Below are 15,693 nucleotides of genomic sequence, written 5' to 3' on the forward strand. Positions count from 1 at the left end.
TGAGCCCCAGTTTCCAAATCTGCCAGATGGGAATGACATTAGGATCTATCACAGAAGGCTGTTGTGAGAATAAATACTATGAGATGTGTAAGATATCTATTATGGCTAAGTCAGTGCCCAGCCTGGAGTTGAAACTTAGTAACAAATGTCTGTTGAAAGGACCTGATGAATTCTGGCCTGGGAGGTGGGAAACTTGAATCTTGGCCACAGGAATATGTGCTTGAATAAGTCACTGCTTTTCTCAAGGGGCTCCAATCCCTTGATTAAAATTGCAGGGTTGGATCACCAGAATGCCAAGTATTGACATCCCTGGCTTTCCATCCTGTGATTCTGAACTGGATCCAGGGACACTTGGCACACAGCCGGCTTCATCTCCATCTTCCCTCAGGGAAGACATCGCTAGTTGATCAGAGTGTTCTATCTGCTGAGCCCTCGGAATCTCTCCACAATGCACCTGCCAGTCATCACCAATCAAACCCGAGATGACGGTTGAGATCAAACAGACTTTTCATTCCTAGTTGGTGCCTGGGTGAGTGACGAGGCCTACCAGTGCTGGAGGACACAGTCAAGGTGATGGACGTGTGGGGGTGGGGGAGCGTACAGAGCAGGGGTGTGAATGTGGGGCGGTGGTCCATTGGGGATGCCCCGCAGGGCACAGACGCCACTATCATGTCACTTTTGTCCCACTAGCCCTTCCTTATGGCTTCACCTGGGCAGCCATTATATCCAGCCCAGGGGAGAGGTGAAGGCAAGGGAAGGGCACCAATTATGAACCAGGTGATGTGTTTGTTGAGTTTTCATGGCTGATATCTTAATCCTCATTATCAACCCTGCCAGGGAACTGCTCTTAGCTCCACTTCAAGGATGAGGAATAGCAGGCTCACAGCTTACTGATCATGATGATTAATCATAAAATTAATCACAGTAATTGGCTTGGGTTGCACTCCAGCTTCACCCCTTTTGGCTGTGGGGTCTTGGGCAAGTCACTTAGTCAACCTGTGCCTCAGTGTCCTCATTTGTAGAGTAGGCATAATAGCAATATCCACCTCATTATGAAGGAGTTAATACAGAGGAAGTTTTTGAAACATTATTAGCATTTAATAAGAGGTAAGTAAACTATTTTCAATGCTGTTGGCATGGATTTCGTATTCATTTTGCTATCCCCAGCATCTCAGAGAATGTCCTGTACATAGTAGGTGTTCATTAAATGCTTTGGACCCACTTGTTGAGCATTATCAACTCCCCAGAAAAGTCTCACATAGGTCTTCTTGTTGCTGAGAAAGTCCCACACAGGTCTTTCTTGTTGCCAAAGAGGACATCTCAAAGAAAATAACGAAAATATACTGAGCCAAACAAAAATGCAAGCACAACATATCAAAATGTGTGAGATGCAGCCAAAGCAGTGCTGAGAGGAAATTTTATAGTACTAAGAGGCCTACATTAGAAAACAAGAAAGATCTCAATCAATGATCAAAGCCATGCCCTCAGAAAAAGAAAAGTGAAATAAGCCCAAAGCAAGAAGAAGAAAGGAAATAATAAAGATAAAAGCAGAAGTCAATGACATTGAAAACAGAAAAAGAAATAGAAAAAAATAAAATAAAAAAGAGCTGGTTCTTTAAACAGATCAATCAAATTAACAAGTTTCTAGTAAGACTGACCAAAAGAGAGAAGACATAGATTATGATATCAGAAGTGAAATGCAGCCAGGTGTGGTGGCTCACACCTGTAATCCCAGCACAGTGGGAGGCTGAGACGGGAGGATAGCTTGAGCTCAGGGGTTTGAGACCAGCCTGGGAAAAATAGTGAGACCTCCTCTCTACAAAAAAATTTTTTAAATTAGCTGGGTGTGTTGGCATGAACCTGTAGTCTCAGCTACTCGGGATGCTGAGGTGGGAGGATTGCTTGAGTCCAGGAGGTCAAGACACTGCAGTGTGCCACAATTGTGCCACTGCACTGCAGTGATAAAGCAAGACCTTGTCTCAAAAAAAGAAGAAAGAAAGAGAGAGAGAGAAAGGAAGGAAGGAAGGAAGGAAGGGAGGGAGGAAGGAAGGAAGGAATAAAGGAAGGAAGCAAGGGAGGGAGGAAAAGACAGAAAAGCAGGGCAAAATAGTAAATGTTATGATGTTATATCTTAGCATAATAAAAATTGTAAATAGGCTAAAGAAAAAAACACATGATCATATAAATTGATCCAAAAATTCATTTAACAAAATTTAACATCCATTCATGACAAGAACTCCCAGAAAATTAGGAATAGAAGAAAGTATCCTCAACTTGATAAAGAGGATCTACAAAATTCCCACAGCTGCATCATATCCCACGGTGAAAGACCAAAAGCTTTTCCCCTAAAATCAGGAACAAGACACAGAGGTCTGCTTGCACCACTCTTCTTCAACATAGAGCTCTTTGCCTGAACCCCACCCCTCTCGAGACTCCACATGGTGAAGATGGGCTGAGCGCTCCTCTTTTCCTGGAGCTTGAGTCCTCAGACTCACCAGCTCTAACCCCACTCATTCATATTCCTTTCAAGAATGCACAGGGGAGTGCAAGTGGGCTCACCTGATTTTATGATGTTGAATCTGCTCTGATTTATATTAGGAAAAAGCAAATCATTTGCCAAATGTAAGTAGCACTGACTTGTGGCACGCTATCATATAGCACCATATCACATGATAGCACCATGTCAATATCCATGTGTGCAGCGTAGAGGTCAAGAATTGATGATGTAATTCAACCAGGAAACTGAGGCCCAGAGAAGGTGAGTGACTACCTCAAGATCACACAGCCAGGTAGGGGCGAAGTTCAAAGATCTCATCTCCAAAGCCAGTCTCCCTTTCATGGTCCAATAATATGGTTGAAACCACTTCCAATGTGGGACTTGGTCGCACTGACAGTGGTCTCTGTCACTGGAGGTGGACTGCAGCCAGGGGTGCTGGGGCTGGCTGAGCCGGGCTGTGACTACTCTGGGGCATTACAAGGTCTCTGCCTCCTCTGAGGGCACAGCCACGCCAGGCAACTTCACCAGCGCAGGAAGCCCTCGGCCTGGCAGCCAAAGGGGTTGGCTTTGACCTGATGCCTCCTGTTCCCAGGAAGCAAGAAGCACGTCCGCTTTGATTACGGCTGACAGCCTGCCGCGGGCTGGTCTTTGATAGAAATACTGCCATTATGTAAGAAGTTACATAAATCATCTTGTGATGTCTGCGTCGCACGTCCACAGAGGCGCTGCCGGGCCACTCTGTCCTCCGCGTGGCCTTTGTATGTTCCCCGAGCTGGCGTGGTCGGTCTGGCCTAACTCTCCAGGGCAGGGGTGGCTGGGAAGAGTCTGCAGCTCTGGGCTAGCAAGGCCCCTGGGAGGGAGACGGGGCCCTCGCATTGGTTCACAATTGTCTGTGGGAGCAGCATCCTAGGATCAGTCCCACCCCAGCTTTGTGATTTACTGCCCATGGGACCTTCAGCAAGTTTCCTGCCCAATTAGTGCCTCAACTTCCTCACCCATTAAAGAGAGTAATCATGGCAACTGGGAAGAACAAATGACAATATATGTCACATACTTCCATCAAGTAGGACTTTACACTCGTATGATCAGGTGTGAGAAAGAGCACAGGGTGGCGGGCAGAGCAGAGCTCCCTCCCGGGCGCTTCTCCTACCTGGCTCTGCCTGGCTCTGCCTTGGATGAATCACTGCCGCTCTCTGGGCCCCTCTGTCTTTATCTCTAAAATGAGAAGTCGGCCCATCTTTTGGAACTGAATTTTCTGTAGAGGTGTGAAAATGTACAATCTCCTTTAACATGTATTTTTGGCAATTTAAAACATTACCAAACATGTACCAACAAACAAATACATTCAAATGCATTTTAACCCACAAAGTGACACGCTAGGCTGCCGACTGGAGAACTTGGGCAGTCAGGTTAACTCCTCTGGGGACCAGGTATTAGTTTCTCCAGGGACTCCTCTCATTTGATGACCATCCTAAGATCATAAGAGAAGCTTTTTTAGGTCGGGCGTGGTGGCTGACAGCTGTAATCCCAGCACTTTGGGAGGCTGAGGCAGCCGGATCACCTGAGGTCAGGAGTTTGAGACCAGCCTGGCCAACATGGTGAAACCCCGTCTGTACTAAAAATATAAAAATTATCCAGGGGTGGAGGCACGCATCTGCAATGCCAGCTACTCAGGAGGCTGAGGCAGGAGAATCACTGGAACCCGGGAGGCAGAGGTTGCAGTGAGCCGAGATCGCGTCACTGCACCACAGCCTGGGTGACAGAGAGAGACTCCATCTCAAAAAATAAATGAATTAAAAGGTAAACTTTTAAAAAAATTGATATCTCAACTGCTTCACTCTATAAACTGAGATTTTGTAAATGTTCTGCAACTAAAACAAAGTATGGCTGATGTGAGACCATAATCCATATCTCCTGATTTCAAAGTTTTATGTCATCAGAACTGACTCCTTGTTCTAATGCATTGTTTGTAAATAAGTAGAAGGTATGCATTTGAGCATGTAAAATAAACTTGTACTCATAGCTCATGGCTGTCATGGTTTTACACGTTCAATCTCCACATTTTTTTTTTTTTTTTTTTTTTTGAGATGGAGTCTCCCTCTGTCCCCCAGGCTGGAGTGCAATGGCACAATCTCACCTGACTGCAACCTCCGCCTCCTGGGTTCAAGTGATTCTCCTGCCTCAGCCTCCTGAGTAGCTGGGATTACAGGTGCCCGCCACCACTCCCAGCTAATTTTTTTTTTTTTTTTTTTTTTTTGAGACGGAGTCTCGCTCTGTCACCCAGGCTGGAGTGCAGTGGCCGGATCTCAGCTCACTGCAAGCTCCGCCTCCCGGGTTCACGCCATTCTCCTGCCTCAGCCTCCAGAGTAGCTGGGACTACAGGCGCCCGCCACCTCGCCCGGCTAGTTTTTTGTATTTTTTAGTAGAGACGGGGTTTCGCCGTGTTAGCCAGGATGGTCTCGAGCTCCTGACCTCGTGATCCGCCCGTCTCGGCCTCCCAAAGTGCTGGGATTACAGGCTTGAGCCACCGCGCCCGGCCACTAATTTTTGTATTTTTAATAGAGATGAGGTTTCACCATGTTGGCCAGGCTGGTCTCGAGCTCCTGACCTCAGGTGATCGGCCCACCTTGGCCTCTCAAAGTGCTGGGATTACAGGCCTGAGCCACTGTGCCTGGCTGAATCTCCATATATTTTTAAGTGGGCATCTCTGCTTCAAAGCAATTTGAAAACCCACTGCCCCAGATGAGTTCCTTGGCTCCCTCGGGCTTGGCCTGTGCATGCCCTGCCAGGTGCCTCTTCTCACTTGCAGCTCCAGTCTACACATGTGCTGGCTGAATCCTAGAAGCAGATGATGTCTGTTGACACCAGAGGTTCTGGAGGAGTGGCTCCCAGGATACTGCTGGGGAGTTGCTCTGCTTCACTGATGAGTGGGCGGGAGACAGCTGTTTACTTATCAAGATAAAGCAGGGAATGTCACCTCCACACCCTCTGTTCCCCGCACACAGTAGGTGTTGAATGGAGTTGATGCAAAGCTGGGAGTCCCTGCAGCAGGGTCAGCACAGTGGATTGTCGGAAAACCAAGGCAGCAACAACTGGTTGAAAAGGGGCCGTCAGCGGCCCAGCTTATCCGAGTTCACGGCAGTTGAAGCCAGCACAGCTCATGTGCCTTTAACAGAGCTTTACAGAACCCAGGCTCTGGTGCTGGGCGATGCAGTCGGGAAGAAGCGCTTCCAGCTTCATGTGCCATAGTCCTGTAGGATCACAGACAATTCGTTGTCACGTAAGCTATAGCAACCACAAGCATCCTTCACTCAGGCCTGCTGTGTGCTGAGTCCATTCGAGTCACAGGAGGTACAGAGAGAAACCTGTGGGTGACCTCCCTTCCCTCCTGGAGCTCACCTGGGTGGGGCAAACAATAAACAGACAAAATTAAAAACAAACAAACAGGAAGCAGCCATTTACAGTCCACAGGAAAAATCCTGCTCAGTGGAATGGGCAAAGTATTTAATTCATAACACATTTAGTAAGAAGCTACTCTGTGCCAGACTGTAGTAGGAGTCAGATTACTAAGGGTCTTCTGCATTTAGCTAAGGAGGTTAGACTTCATCTTTGACTCTAGGAACACAGGGATGTGAAGAGGGCATTATTAACAATGCTAGGAGTTGGCAGGAGGCATCCTGGAGGAGGGGATGTTTGAGCTGGGCCTTGAATAATGGCCGAGAGGACAGGGCTGGCTGAGTTGGGCCCAAGAATCAGGTTTGAGGCTTCTGTGAGTGTGTCACCAACTGTAAATGGGAAAAATAATCCCCTCTGCCCAGACACAGGACAATAATGAGAGAACACTGGGAGAACCTTCAGACTCGTATGATTACTGCTGTCTTTCCACCTGCCTATATGGCCAATCACAAAAACACAGAGAGCCTTCCCTTGTGTGGGTCAGAGGCACCGAGAGGCCTGGCCTCAAGCCATAGCTGCCTCCTCTCCCCGCTCCTCACTTCCCAAAGCTGCAGCTCCCGTATTCCTGAGTCAGGAAGGTCCAACGTTGGGCTAGAAGAGTGGAACCCAGGACGCGTGGAGAAAATCTGGTCTCGGCCAGCAGCGTTTAGGCAGTGTCTGGTGCTCATGGGAGCGCCAGGAGGCAATGTGGCCAGGCAGATCCACGTCAGCCTTTGGACGCAGACAGGCCTGGCTTCAAGTTCGAGCTCTGCTGGTTAACAGCTGTGAGGCCTTGGGAAAGTAACTCAACCTCACTTCACTTGTCAGGGCAACCGAAACACTATCCTCACGGAGCTGCCCCGAGGGTCACGTGAGGTCTTCATGTGGCTCGAATATGGCTCTTGGCACATGCTGAGTGTCCGCAAAGAATCCATTGTCTTCCACTTTTCTCTCCTCTTCCTTTCTCTCTTCCCTCTTTTCTTCCTTCTCTCTTTCCTCAAAAAGTGTTTGGTGGAAGAACAGCCCACATTCAGAGCTTTGGAAAGACTTTCATAAGACACCGACTCACCTCCCATGGAGTCCACGGGCCTGGTGGGGACTCACTACTAGCTAAGAAAAGAGAGACATCTTCATGATCTGGCAGTGCGGAACGGGCCAGCAGGGCTGCAGGTGCCGTGGGATCTCGAGGACTCTGGGAGCTGAGCTGAGTGGCTTTAAAATGTCTTGACGCCCTTAGAAGAGAAAAGATCTTCTGGAGAGAGGAATGATGCAGCCTACAGAAAGCACAGAAGGCCCGGGGAGAAAAAGGCAGGGCACAGCAAAGCAGGCTGTTATGTGGTCAGGTGCTGGCTGCCAGAGAGGTTCGAACTCTTGGCTGTGCACACCGGCTTCATGCAGTAGGCAGCAGGGAGCTGGCCCTGGTGGCCACAGGCCCTCAGGACACTCTCTCCAGCCACGTGTGCCAGGTGTTTTGGAGCAGAAAGGATATTTCCTGCCTGTACCAGTCAGGTGGGCTGGGAGTTACTGCAGAAACACATAGCCCTCGAATCTCTGGCACTTAAAATGATGATGGCTTGGCTCTCACCCGTGCAAAGGTTGCCACAGGCAGGAGCAACTCTCCAGGGCACGTAGTGGCCGACAATCTAGGATGTGTCAGTCCAGCGGCGCTTCCGTCTCAGTCCACACTTCCCCGACCCCGCAGCAGGATAGGAGCATGGAGAATACAGTGCTGGCTTTCAAGGCCTAAATTGAGTTACAGCTTGTCAGCACGGGCCATCTCCTCCAAACCCTTCATTTTGCCTGTAGGGACCCTCAGGCTGGGGGTAGGGGAGATGGCTTGGAGGCAGACCACAGCAGCTGTCTATTGGCCAGTGGGAAGGAGTTGGGGCCATCCCTTCTGGATGGAGGCCCTGGCCCTGCCCTGCCAATGCCCCCAGTCTGGGTAGGGAGACTCCAGAGAGGAGTCCTGCAACCTAAGGTGCCAAAGCTTAGGTTGCAGTACAGAGGCGTGGGTTGGCGCATAGACCGTCAGCCATCTGGCTGATGAGGGAGACAGGAGGAGAAGGCAGTAGAAGGGGAAGAGGAAAGGAAGGGGAAGGAGAGGAGGAGGGAAGAGGAGGCTGAGCCTGGACAGAAAAACGATGAGGCTTGAAAGGGGCCCATGAGTTGGGCTGGCACGGAGGCATGACCATTAGCATTTCCCAGGCAGCCGCCCTCGCCTTCAGCCTCACCTTCCCTCTGGCCAGTTGGTGGGCAGGGCCAACGCCGGCTCTGGGCTCCCTTGCTTGCTCAGAGCGGCCCTGCTTGCAGCCCCGCCGGCGTTGGCACGGTGACAGTAGCCAAGTGTGCAAACTTGTGCCATTGTCCACAGGCCAGGGGGAGCCATGGAAACTGGCTAATATGACACAGGAAAATGTTTGCTGATGGCAATTCTATGGGCTTTGTCCACCTCTTTCTCCATCATGACGACTCGATTTAAGTCCCTAACTGTTTGACTACAAATGCAAGGGGACCGTGCAACGCCAACCTTTTGTCCCGCTGTGCTGAATGGGCAATTCAGGCTTTGTGCAGCTCAATTGAGGAAGCAAACATAAAGACAAGATTCCTGAGAGCTCCAGCTCCCTTCCCATGGATATCCCAGCACCTCGTTACAGAGTCCTTCCTCGGCCACCTTTTCCGACAGGCATCAGCGCACCTCCCAACCTCGAAGGCCCTCCATCCCTGATCCCTGGGGATCCTGGCAGGGAGGGTGGTGGGGGTGGCAGGGGAGAGAGAGAGAGAGAGAGAGAAAGAGAGACAGAGACGGAGAGACAGAGAGAGAGGAGAAGAGAGAGTGAGAGAGAGAGAGCCACTCAACACTCAAGGACAGCGGGAAAAACAGCCCGCCCCAGCTTACCCCGTCCGATTGTCTGTCCTCACTGGAGCATGGCAGCTGTAGGCCTGGAGTCTTTGGGGGAGGTTTGCAAGCCTGTCTCTACTAGGCCCAGCCCCTTCTCGATCCTGGACATTTTAAACACACACACACACACACACACACACACACACACACACACACACTACCCCCTTGAGAAAGCAGGGAACCGAGGTCAAGGGGAGGAGGAGCGTGGAGGCCCAGGAGAGTGGGGCTGAAGGGTAGAAATTTACCGGGAAATGATTGCATTTGGGAGCTGTCTTTTTTGTGATGGTCCCCATGGTGACAATTTGTGACGGCAAAGAATGTGGGAACGGGGCGCCGCCGCCTGATTGGGATGCTTTGTATCTGGAGAGGCGCTCCTGATTGGCCTGAGGGGCCCCCCAGCTCCGGGGAGTTGTCCTCCATTCAGCCCACTCGAGGGTTGCACAACTGCTTCCAGCCGGACGGAGCTCAGCCGGCTGCGCCGGGGCCTATCCCAGGTCTGCAGTGGGGAACCTGCCGGGCCACGTTGGCTGGGCCCTGGCCGCACCTTCGGTCAGTGTGGAGGCCCGGTGGCTCTGGCCCGACTGGGTGGCGGGTGTGGAGCAGGCTGGGGCCTGGGGGAGGGGCGAGGTGCCGTGGGTGGCGGCCGAGGAGGCATGAAATTGCTGCAGATGCTTCTTCGGGGGAGTCCCTGCTGCCCGCAGCCTGAGATCAGCCTGCAAGGCAGGTCTCGATTAAGTGCCAGACAGGGGTCCTGCCTGGTCCTGCGTGAGAGCTGGGGGTGGAGCGTGGGGACTGAGGAGGGGGGCTGGCGCTCCTCATGCCGGGGGCGGGAGTGGTGGGAGGGGGAGGCTACCACCAGGGAGGAAGGGGGCTTGGCCTTGCTTTAAAGTGGAGCAGTTGCCTCAGCTCAGAGAATAAACACCTCGCTGGCAAGTTGGCAGCGTGGTGTGTGGGAGACGGGGCAGGCTGGGAATGTGTGCCAGCCCCAGCAATGCCACCTGTAGCTGGGTCACGTTGGGCGAGTTGCTTGACCTTTCTGAGCCTTGGCTGCAAGAAGAGGGCACCAGACGCAAGCAGGCTGGGTGAGGCTCTGCTGGCGCCTGCTGCATCCCAGGTGTGCAGGAAGTGCTCAGCCACTTGCACCCACATCCCTCTACCCAGGACTCTGTTTAAGGCTGAGGGGTGCTGGGGTGGGGACACCGTTTGCAGACAGTGTGTCTTTTGGTGCTGTGGTCTTTGGGTGCTGTGGTCTTTTGGCAGTGTTGGGTGTGGTTGCTCGGAGAGACTCCAATGGCCTGTTTTGTCCCCCAGGTCAGCTTGGTGGCCTTCCTTGGAGCTGCCGGCCACCAGCAGAGCCCACCCTCTTCATGGAAAGCCTCGTGCAGTGGCCCCCTGGTGATGGCATCCGACAGTGATGTGAAGATGCTGCTGAACTTCGTGAACCTGGCGTCCAGCGACATCAAGGCCGCCCTGGACAAGTCGGCGCCCTGCCGCCGCTCCGTGGACCATCGCAAGTACCTGCAGAAGCAGCTCAAGCGCTTCTCCCAGAAGTATTCCCGGCTCCCGCGGGGACTTCCGGGCAGAGCCGCTGAGCCCTACCTGAAAAGGGGGTCTGAGGACCGGCCCGGGAGGCTGCTTCTCGATTTGGGCCCTGATTCCAGCCCCGGCGGGGGTGGGGGCTGCAAGGAGAAGGCGCTGAGGAACCCCTACAGGGAGGAATGTCTTGCTAAGGAGCAGCTCCCACAGGGGCAGCATCCAGAAGCTGCCCAGCCTGGCCAGGTGCCCATGAGGAAAAGACAGCTGCCTGCTTCCTTCTGGGAAGAGCCGAGGCCCACCCACAGCTACCATGTGGGGCTGGAGGGGGGACTGGGCCCCAGGGAGGGACCTCCCTACGAGGGTAAGAAAAATTGCAAGGGCTTGGAGCCCCTGGGGCCTGAGATTGTCCCAGTGCCCATGTCTCCGAGGGCCCTGGCTGAAAAGGAGCCACTCAAGATGCCTGGGGTCTCCCTGGTGGGCCGCGTCAATGCCTGGAGTTGCTGCCCCTTCCAGTACCATGGACAGCCCATCTACCCGGGCCCTCTGGGGGCCCTGCCTCAGAGTCCTGTCCCCAGCCTGGGCCTGTGGAAGAAGAGTCCAGCCTTTCCCGGGGAGCTGGCGCACCTCTGCAAGGATGCGGACGGCCTGGGGCAGAAGGTGTGCAGGCCTGTGGTGCTGAAACCCATTCCGACCAAGCCGGCCGTGCCCCCACCCATCTTCAATGTCTTTGGCTACCTCTAGCCGGGCCGAGAGGGCCTCAGCCCCCACCTCTGGCCTGCAGGAGTGTCAAGGTCCCTGAGGTGCTCTCCTGTGAGGAGGTGGCTGGGCCACAGTGTGGCCTCTTCCATTTGTGTGCGTATGGGAGCAGAGGGCAGGATTGGGGCGGGGCTCCTCAAGCAGTCACCCTTCAGTCTTGCAGCCTTGGAAGCTGGGGGGCTGGTTGGCCCCTCCCCAAGCAGGCCAGGGCCCAGCAGCTTGTCCCACTGTCCCTGTGCAGACCATGGGTGCTAGGATGTTGCCCTTGCTTGCAGACACCCCGGAAGCCAGAGTGACACATCTGTTCACCTGCCACCCACTCTGCAAGCCAATCTCAGTTGTTGTTCTTCTTCTTCTTTGTAAATATTGAGAAAGTTAAAAGAATAAAGACATTTCTTTTGGAGTTTCCATATCTTGGGTATCATGAAGCTGAATGAGCCCCAGGCTGAGGGCTGCTGGCAGAGGTGGCTGGTTTGAGTGAGGCCAGGAGTGGTTGAAACCTCTGAGATATCTGGGAATGGGCGCTGGGGACCAAGAGCTTGGTTCAACGGAAGGAAGGTGAGGAGGGGAGGAGAGGAGCCACTAGGGAAAGACATGCTGGCGTGGACCCCCCAGGGCGTCCAACGTGCTCCGGAGAATAGGCGCTGGAACCAGGGGAGGTGGGGCTGCAGTCCAGCGCCGCCCTGTGCTGTGGGGCCGGACACTTCCTCTGGGGGTCTCCTTGCCCCATCTGCAGGACAGTGAGAGGAGAATGAGTCTCTCTGCAGTGCCTTCTGCTCTGTGCACAGCCTCAGGGCAGCCTCTGTGCCAAGGTGATTGTGCCCAACTCTGGTCAGAGGGAAAATCAGGCCAAACAGGAGTTTGGTCCCTTGTGGACAAAACAGGTGGTTTGACCACATTGTTTCTCCAAATCATGGTCTTGGAGTCTATGTCCACGGGCAAAATAAATCAATTTAAAAAATAATAGCGAATTCCCCTAAACCTCGTTCTCTCTGGCACATACAAAAGGATCCTCTCTAGCTAATTCAGACTCCGGGTTACCTGCCGATGGGTCTCTCCCTGGGCCTGTTACATACCAGGTGCCCCATCAATGGAATGCTGAGGCCTTTTGCCTGTGACAGTGCAGAGGGGAGTACCGGTAGCAGGAAGTGGCCCTGGATTTTGCTGTTAGTGTCCTACTAGCAAAGCTACCTGAGAGGCCTCCACCTGCACACAGGCCCAGGTTTTCTCTGCTGCTGTGGACGTGGCTCCATGGCTGAGAGAGGGTGGGCCTGCTGGCCTGCCAAGCTGCTTATTTTATCAGAACACAGTTTTCACAACTAAGAACGGTGCGGCGGGCCAGTCCTGGCTGGGGACTATGGTGTTCTCATCAGTAGTGTGATGTTGGACAAGTTAATCCTCACTCTGTGCCTCAGTCTCCTCATCTGTACAATGGAGGACTAGGAAACAGGTGCATCTACCTCTTCTGCACCCCAGGCAAGTGTTGGCTGGTCACAGGCTCCCTCCTTTGGAGCCTGGATATGGCCTCTGATTCTACTTCACTAATACAGGCTGCAGAATCGGTGGTCACCAAGGGCCCCTCCTACTTGCCTTGTTTTACTCCAGGATTCCCCTGGCATGGGGAGTCCCCTGGAGGGGCAGCCCCCTCACCAGGAAGCCAGCCAGTGGTTTCTGTCCAATGGCCTCTGAAGACTTCAGAGCCACAGAAACAGGAATGGCCTGGGCAGAGCTGTTCAGAGTCATTATCTGGCCCATGGGATGGGGACAGTCCTCAACCTGGACCCTCAGCCTCTGACTGGTCTGGTCTTAAAGAGCAGCAAGGGGCTGGGGGGTGGGGTACCCTCCTCTGCCCTCTGTATGGCATCACACAGGCCCTCTGGATCCATGTTGATGAGCCTCAGCTCCCTGCAAACTGCATAGGAGGGGTTTAAATGCCTGCATCCTAGCCTGCCGTCTATCAGCTGTGCAATCTTGGGCAAGTTACTTAACCTCTCTGTACTGAAATTTCCTCATTTGAAGAATGTGATTGATAATAGACCTGCCGTATAGGTTGTTGTGAGGCCAATGTGAGTGCCTGGCCCACTGTGTTACCCAGATGCTCAAAAGCTCCACCAACCACAAGTCACCTCTTGTAGTTATCTGGTGGTGTCTGTAGGTTCTGTCACGCTGACATTTTAATACCGTTTATGGGCTGTGCTGCCCAGGGGATGATGTGCCTGGACCACACAGCCAACCACACCCGCTAGAGGAGGACCTGAGCTCCAGTCTTAGACTAAGATATCTTAGTCTTTGGGGAGAAAGCTCAGGTCTCTCTGACGAAGACTGGCCTGTCCCTGCTCACAGCCCCCGGGGGTACCTGACGATTCATTCATTCAAACGTTTGGAAGCAAAAACCTCTACCAAGACATGGCCTGACAGAAACCCCTGGCAACATGATGCCTCCACGTGGAAGCGAGGTAGGCAGAAAGCATGCATTTAGGAAAGCTTTGGTATTAAAAAATCAGTTTTAAATGCTGCTGCAGTAACAACAGCAGATACTCCCCTAATCACAAAGTGAACGGCACTGGTTCAAAGTAAAACCCGGAGCCGGTCCAGGCACCCACCCCCCGCACCCCTTCGTCATCCCCGACACCCACCACTGGGTCAAGTTCACGAAGGGGAATCTCTGCCAGACTTTCAGGGCTGTGTCTGCAATGCTGTGAGACGTCCCTGAGGCTGCAAACCTCTTGGGACTGGGCAGGTGCGGCTGCAGGAGCGGCCCGCTTCTGCAGAGGGAGGTGGCTGTAAAGTGCTCCACACAGGAGTGATGGTCAAAATGCATAACGAATGGCACAATGTGAGCACTGACCAACTGGAACCAACCCACCGGAGCAGTCCCAGGCCAGGAATGAACCTCTTAGTTGCTGGGTTGTGGGGAGGTGGGGGCAGGGACCTGAGGAGGCATGGCGCTTGCAGGGAGGGGTCCCGAGCAGTGTTTGACTAAGTGGCATGGACGCTTGTACATTAATATTCTAAGAACCCAAATGTAGCACTGGTGCGTCCCAGGAGGTGCCACATCCTGCAAATGGCGACTATAGAGAAAACAGTGGCCAAACCCCTCCCCTATACCTCCCACTCACCCCTTCAGCCTCATCTCCCCCAGGGTGGCGCCTCCCTCAGACTGGCACACTGCCCTGCTCAGTGCCTGCGTCTCTGGGCTGGGAGATTTGTGGCTGCTGCCTTAGGACTCTCTAGGACATAATGTGGTCCACGAGATGCTGTAGGTTAAGAGTCTGCCCAATACCCATCTCAGTCCACACACACCAAACAACTCGCACACTGGCCCTGCATGCCTCATCCATCACCACCTGCCACCCCTGGGGTCAGTTTGACCAGCCGTCACCCGAGATGCAAATGCCCTCCCTTTGGCTTCCGGGTCAGCAAAGGCGTTCTTCCATCGGATTCTCCCCTGGGAGCTGAACCCGCCTTGGCAACTTACCCTGGGCTCTTGGGTTTGAGCATCCCCAGTGGGGGAGCATGCGGGTTTCCTTTGGGGCTTCTTCAGGGTCCCTGCAGGTTCTGCCTGGTGAACAGCAAGGCCGCATGGGACTGTGGCCAAGAACCGCTGAGCTGGAACCCCAGGGACTTGCTGTGTGTGCCCAGGCAAGTCCCTTCCCCTCTCTGGGCCAGTTTCTTGTTTGTATCATGAAGGAGTGGGCAAGACCAGGCTGAGCCCCCTTTGACCTGTGGCCAGAAAGTGCTGCTTGGAAGATGTTTTCTCTGGGAGTTACTGATTCCACAGAAGCCCAGTGTGTCTTTAGCCAGGCATGGTGGCATGCCCCTATAGTCCCAGCTACTTTGGAGGCTGAGGCGGGAGGATCACCTAAGCCCAGGAGGCGGAGGTTGCAATGAGCCAAGATCATGCCACTGCACGACAGCCTGGGCAGCAAAGTGAGACTCTGCCTCGAAAAAAAAAAAAAAAGGAAAAGAAACCCAGTGTGTCAGAGCCAGCAAGGGGCCATCATGTTTCACCATACAGATGAGGAAACTGAGGCCCCAGAGATGCAAGCCAATGGCAGGCGGAGCCTGGAACCAGTGCTCCCCTCCATCACTCTAGCTGCTTAATTTCCAAAGGCCAGAAACTACCTTTGACCTTGCTTGAGACTCTACTAGATCCTGGGACTGGCCTGGTACAGGCTCTGGGCCAGGTGGCCTGCTCCGGTGTTGCTGCAGAGTAGCCTGGACTCGGCGGCTTCACTCACACTTGTAAAGAGAGCGCCAATGAGTCACTGCAGCTTCCATGGAAATAGGGCCTGCTGCATCTCAGCCCTCGGGGCCTGGAGAGACCCCCAGAGAGTGCCACATGGTGGCAAGCCTTAGCTCTGCCCTGCACCGCCTGAAAACAGGATGACAATTCCTGTCCTGCTCATCCCACAAGGCCACATGAGGACAGAGGGAGGCACGCCAGGGCCAGAGCTCCATGCACTCTTAGGCTTGGTGCCTTTGCAAGGGCTGACCATGGCCATCACTCTAGCACTGCTGCTCACGGTAGGCAGTATTTAATGTTTTTCCCTAGTTTCTCAACAGCCAG

At 53.3% G+C, this 15,693-nt stretch overlaps 1 protein-coding gene across 7 annotated transcripts; it reads left to right on the plus strand.

The window, feature by feature from the left end:
* The first annotated feature begins 469 nt into the window (after nt 1-469).
* FAM181A (family with sequence similarity 181 member A) lies at nt 470-11,535 on the plus strand. Of its 7 annotated transcripts, XM_025392393.1 has the most exons (3): nt 470-570; nt 6,938-7,259; nt 10,143-11,535. In XM_025392393.1, exons 2-3 carry the CDS (start codon nt 7,197-7,199, stop codon nt 11,106-11,108), a joined length of 1,029 nt encoding a protein of 342 aa, XP_025248178.1. In that variant the 5' UTR covers nt 470-570; nt 6,938-7,196; the 3' UTR covers nt 11,109-11,535. The 7 variants fall into 7 exon arrangements, with proteins under 7 accessions (XP_025248178.1, XP_025248180.1, XP_025248183.1 ...); XM_025392395.1 differs by lacking the exon at nt 6,938-7,259; XM_025392398.1 differs by lacking the exon at nt 470-570 and having other exon boundaries at nt 7,169-7,267; nt 10,143-11,531.
* The last annotated feature ends 4,158 nt before the right edge of the window (nt 11,536-15,693 follow it).

Source organism: Theropithecus gelada, chromosome 7b (genome assembly GCF_003255815.1).
Source record: "Theropithecus gelada isolate Dixy chromosome 7b, Tgel_1.0, whole genome shotgun sequence".
NCBI lineage: Eukaryota > Metazoa > Chordata > Mammalia > Primates > Cercopithecidae > Theropithecus > Theropithecus gelada.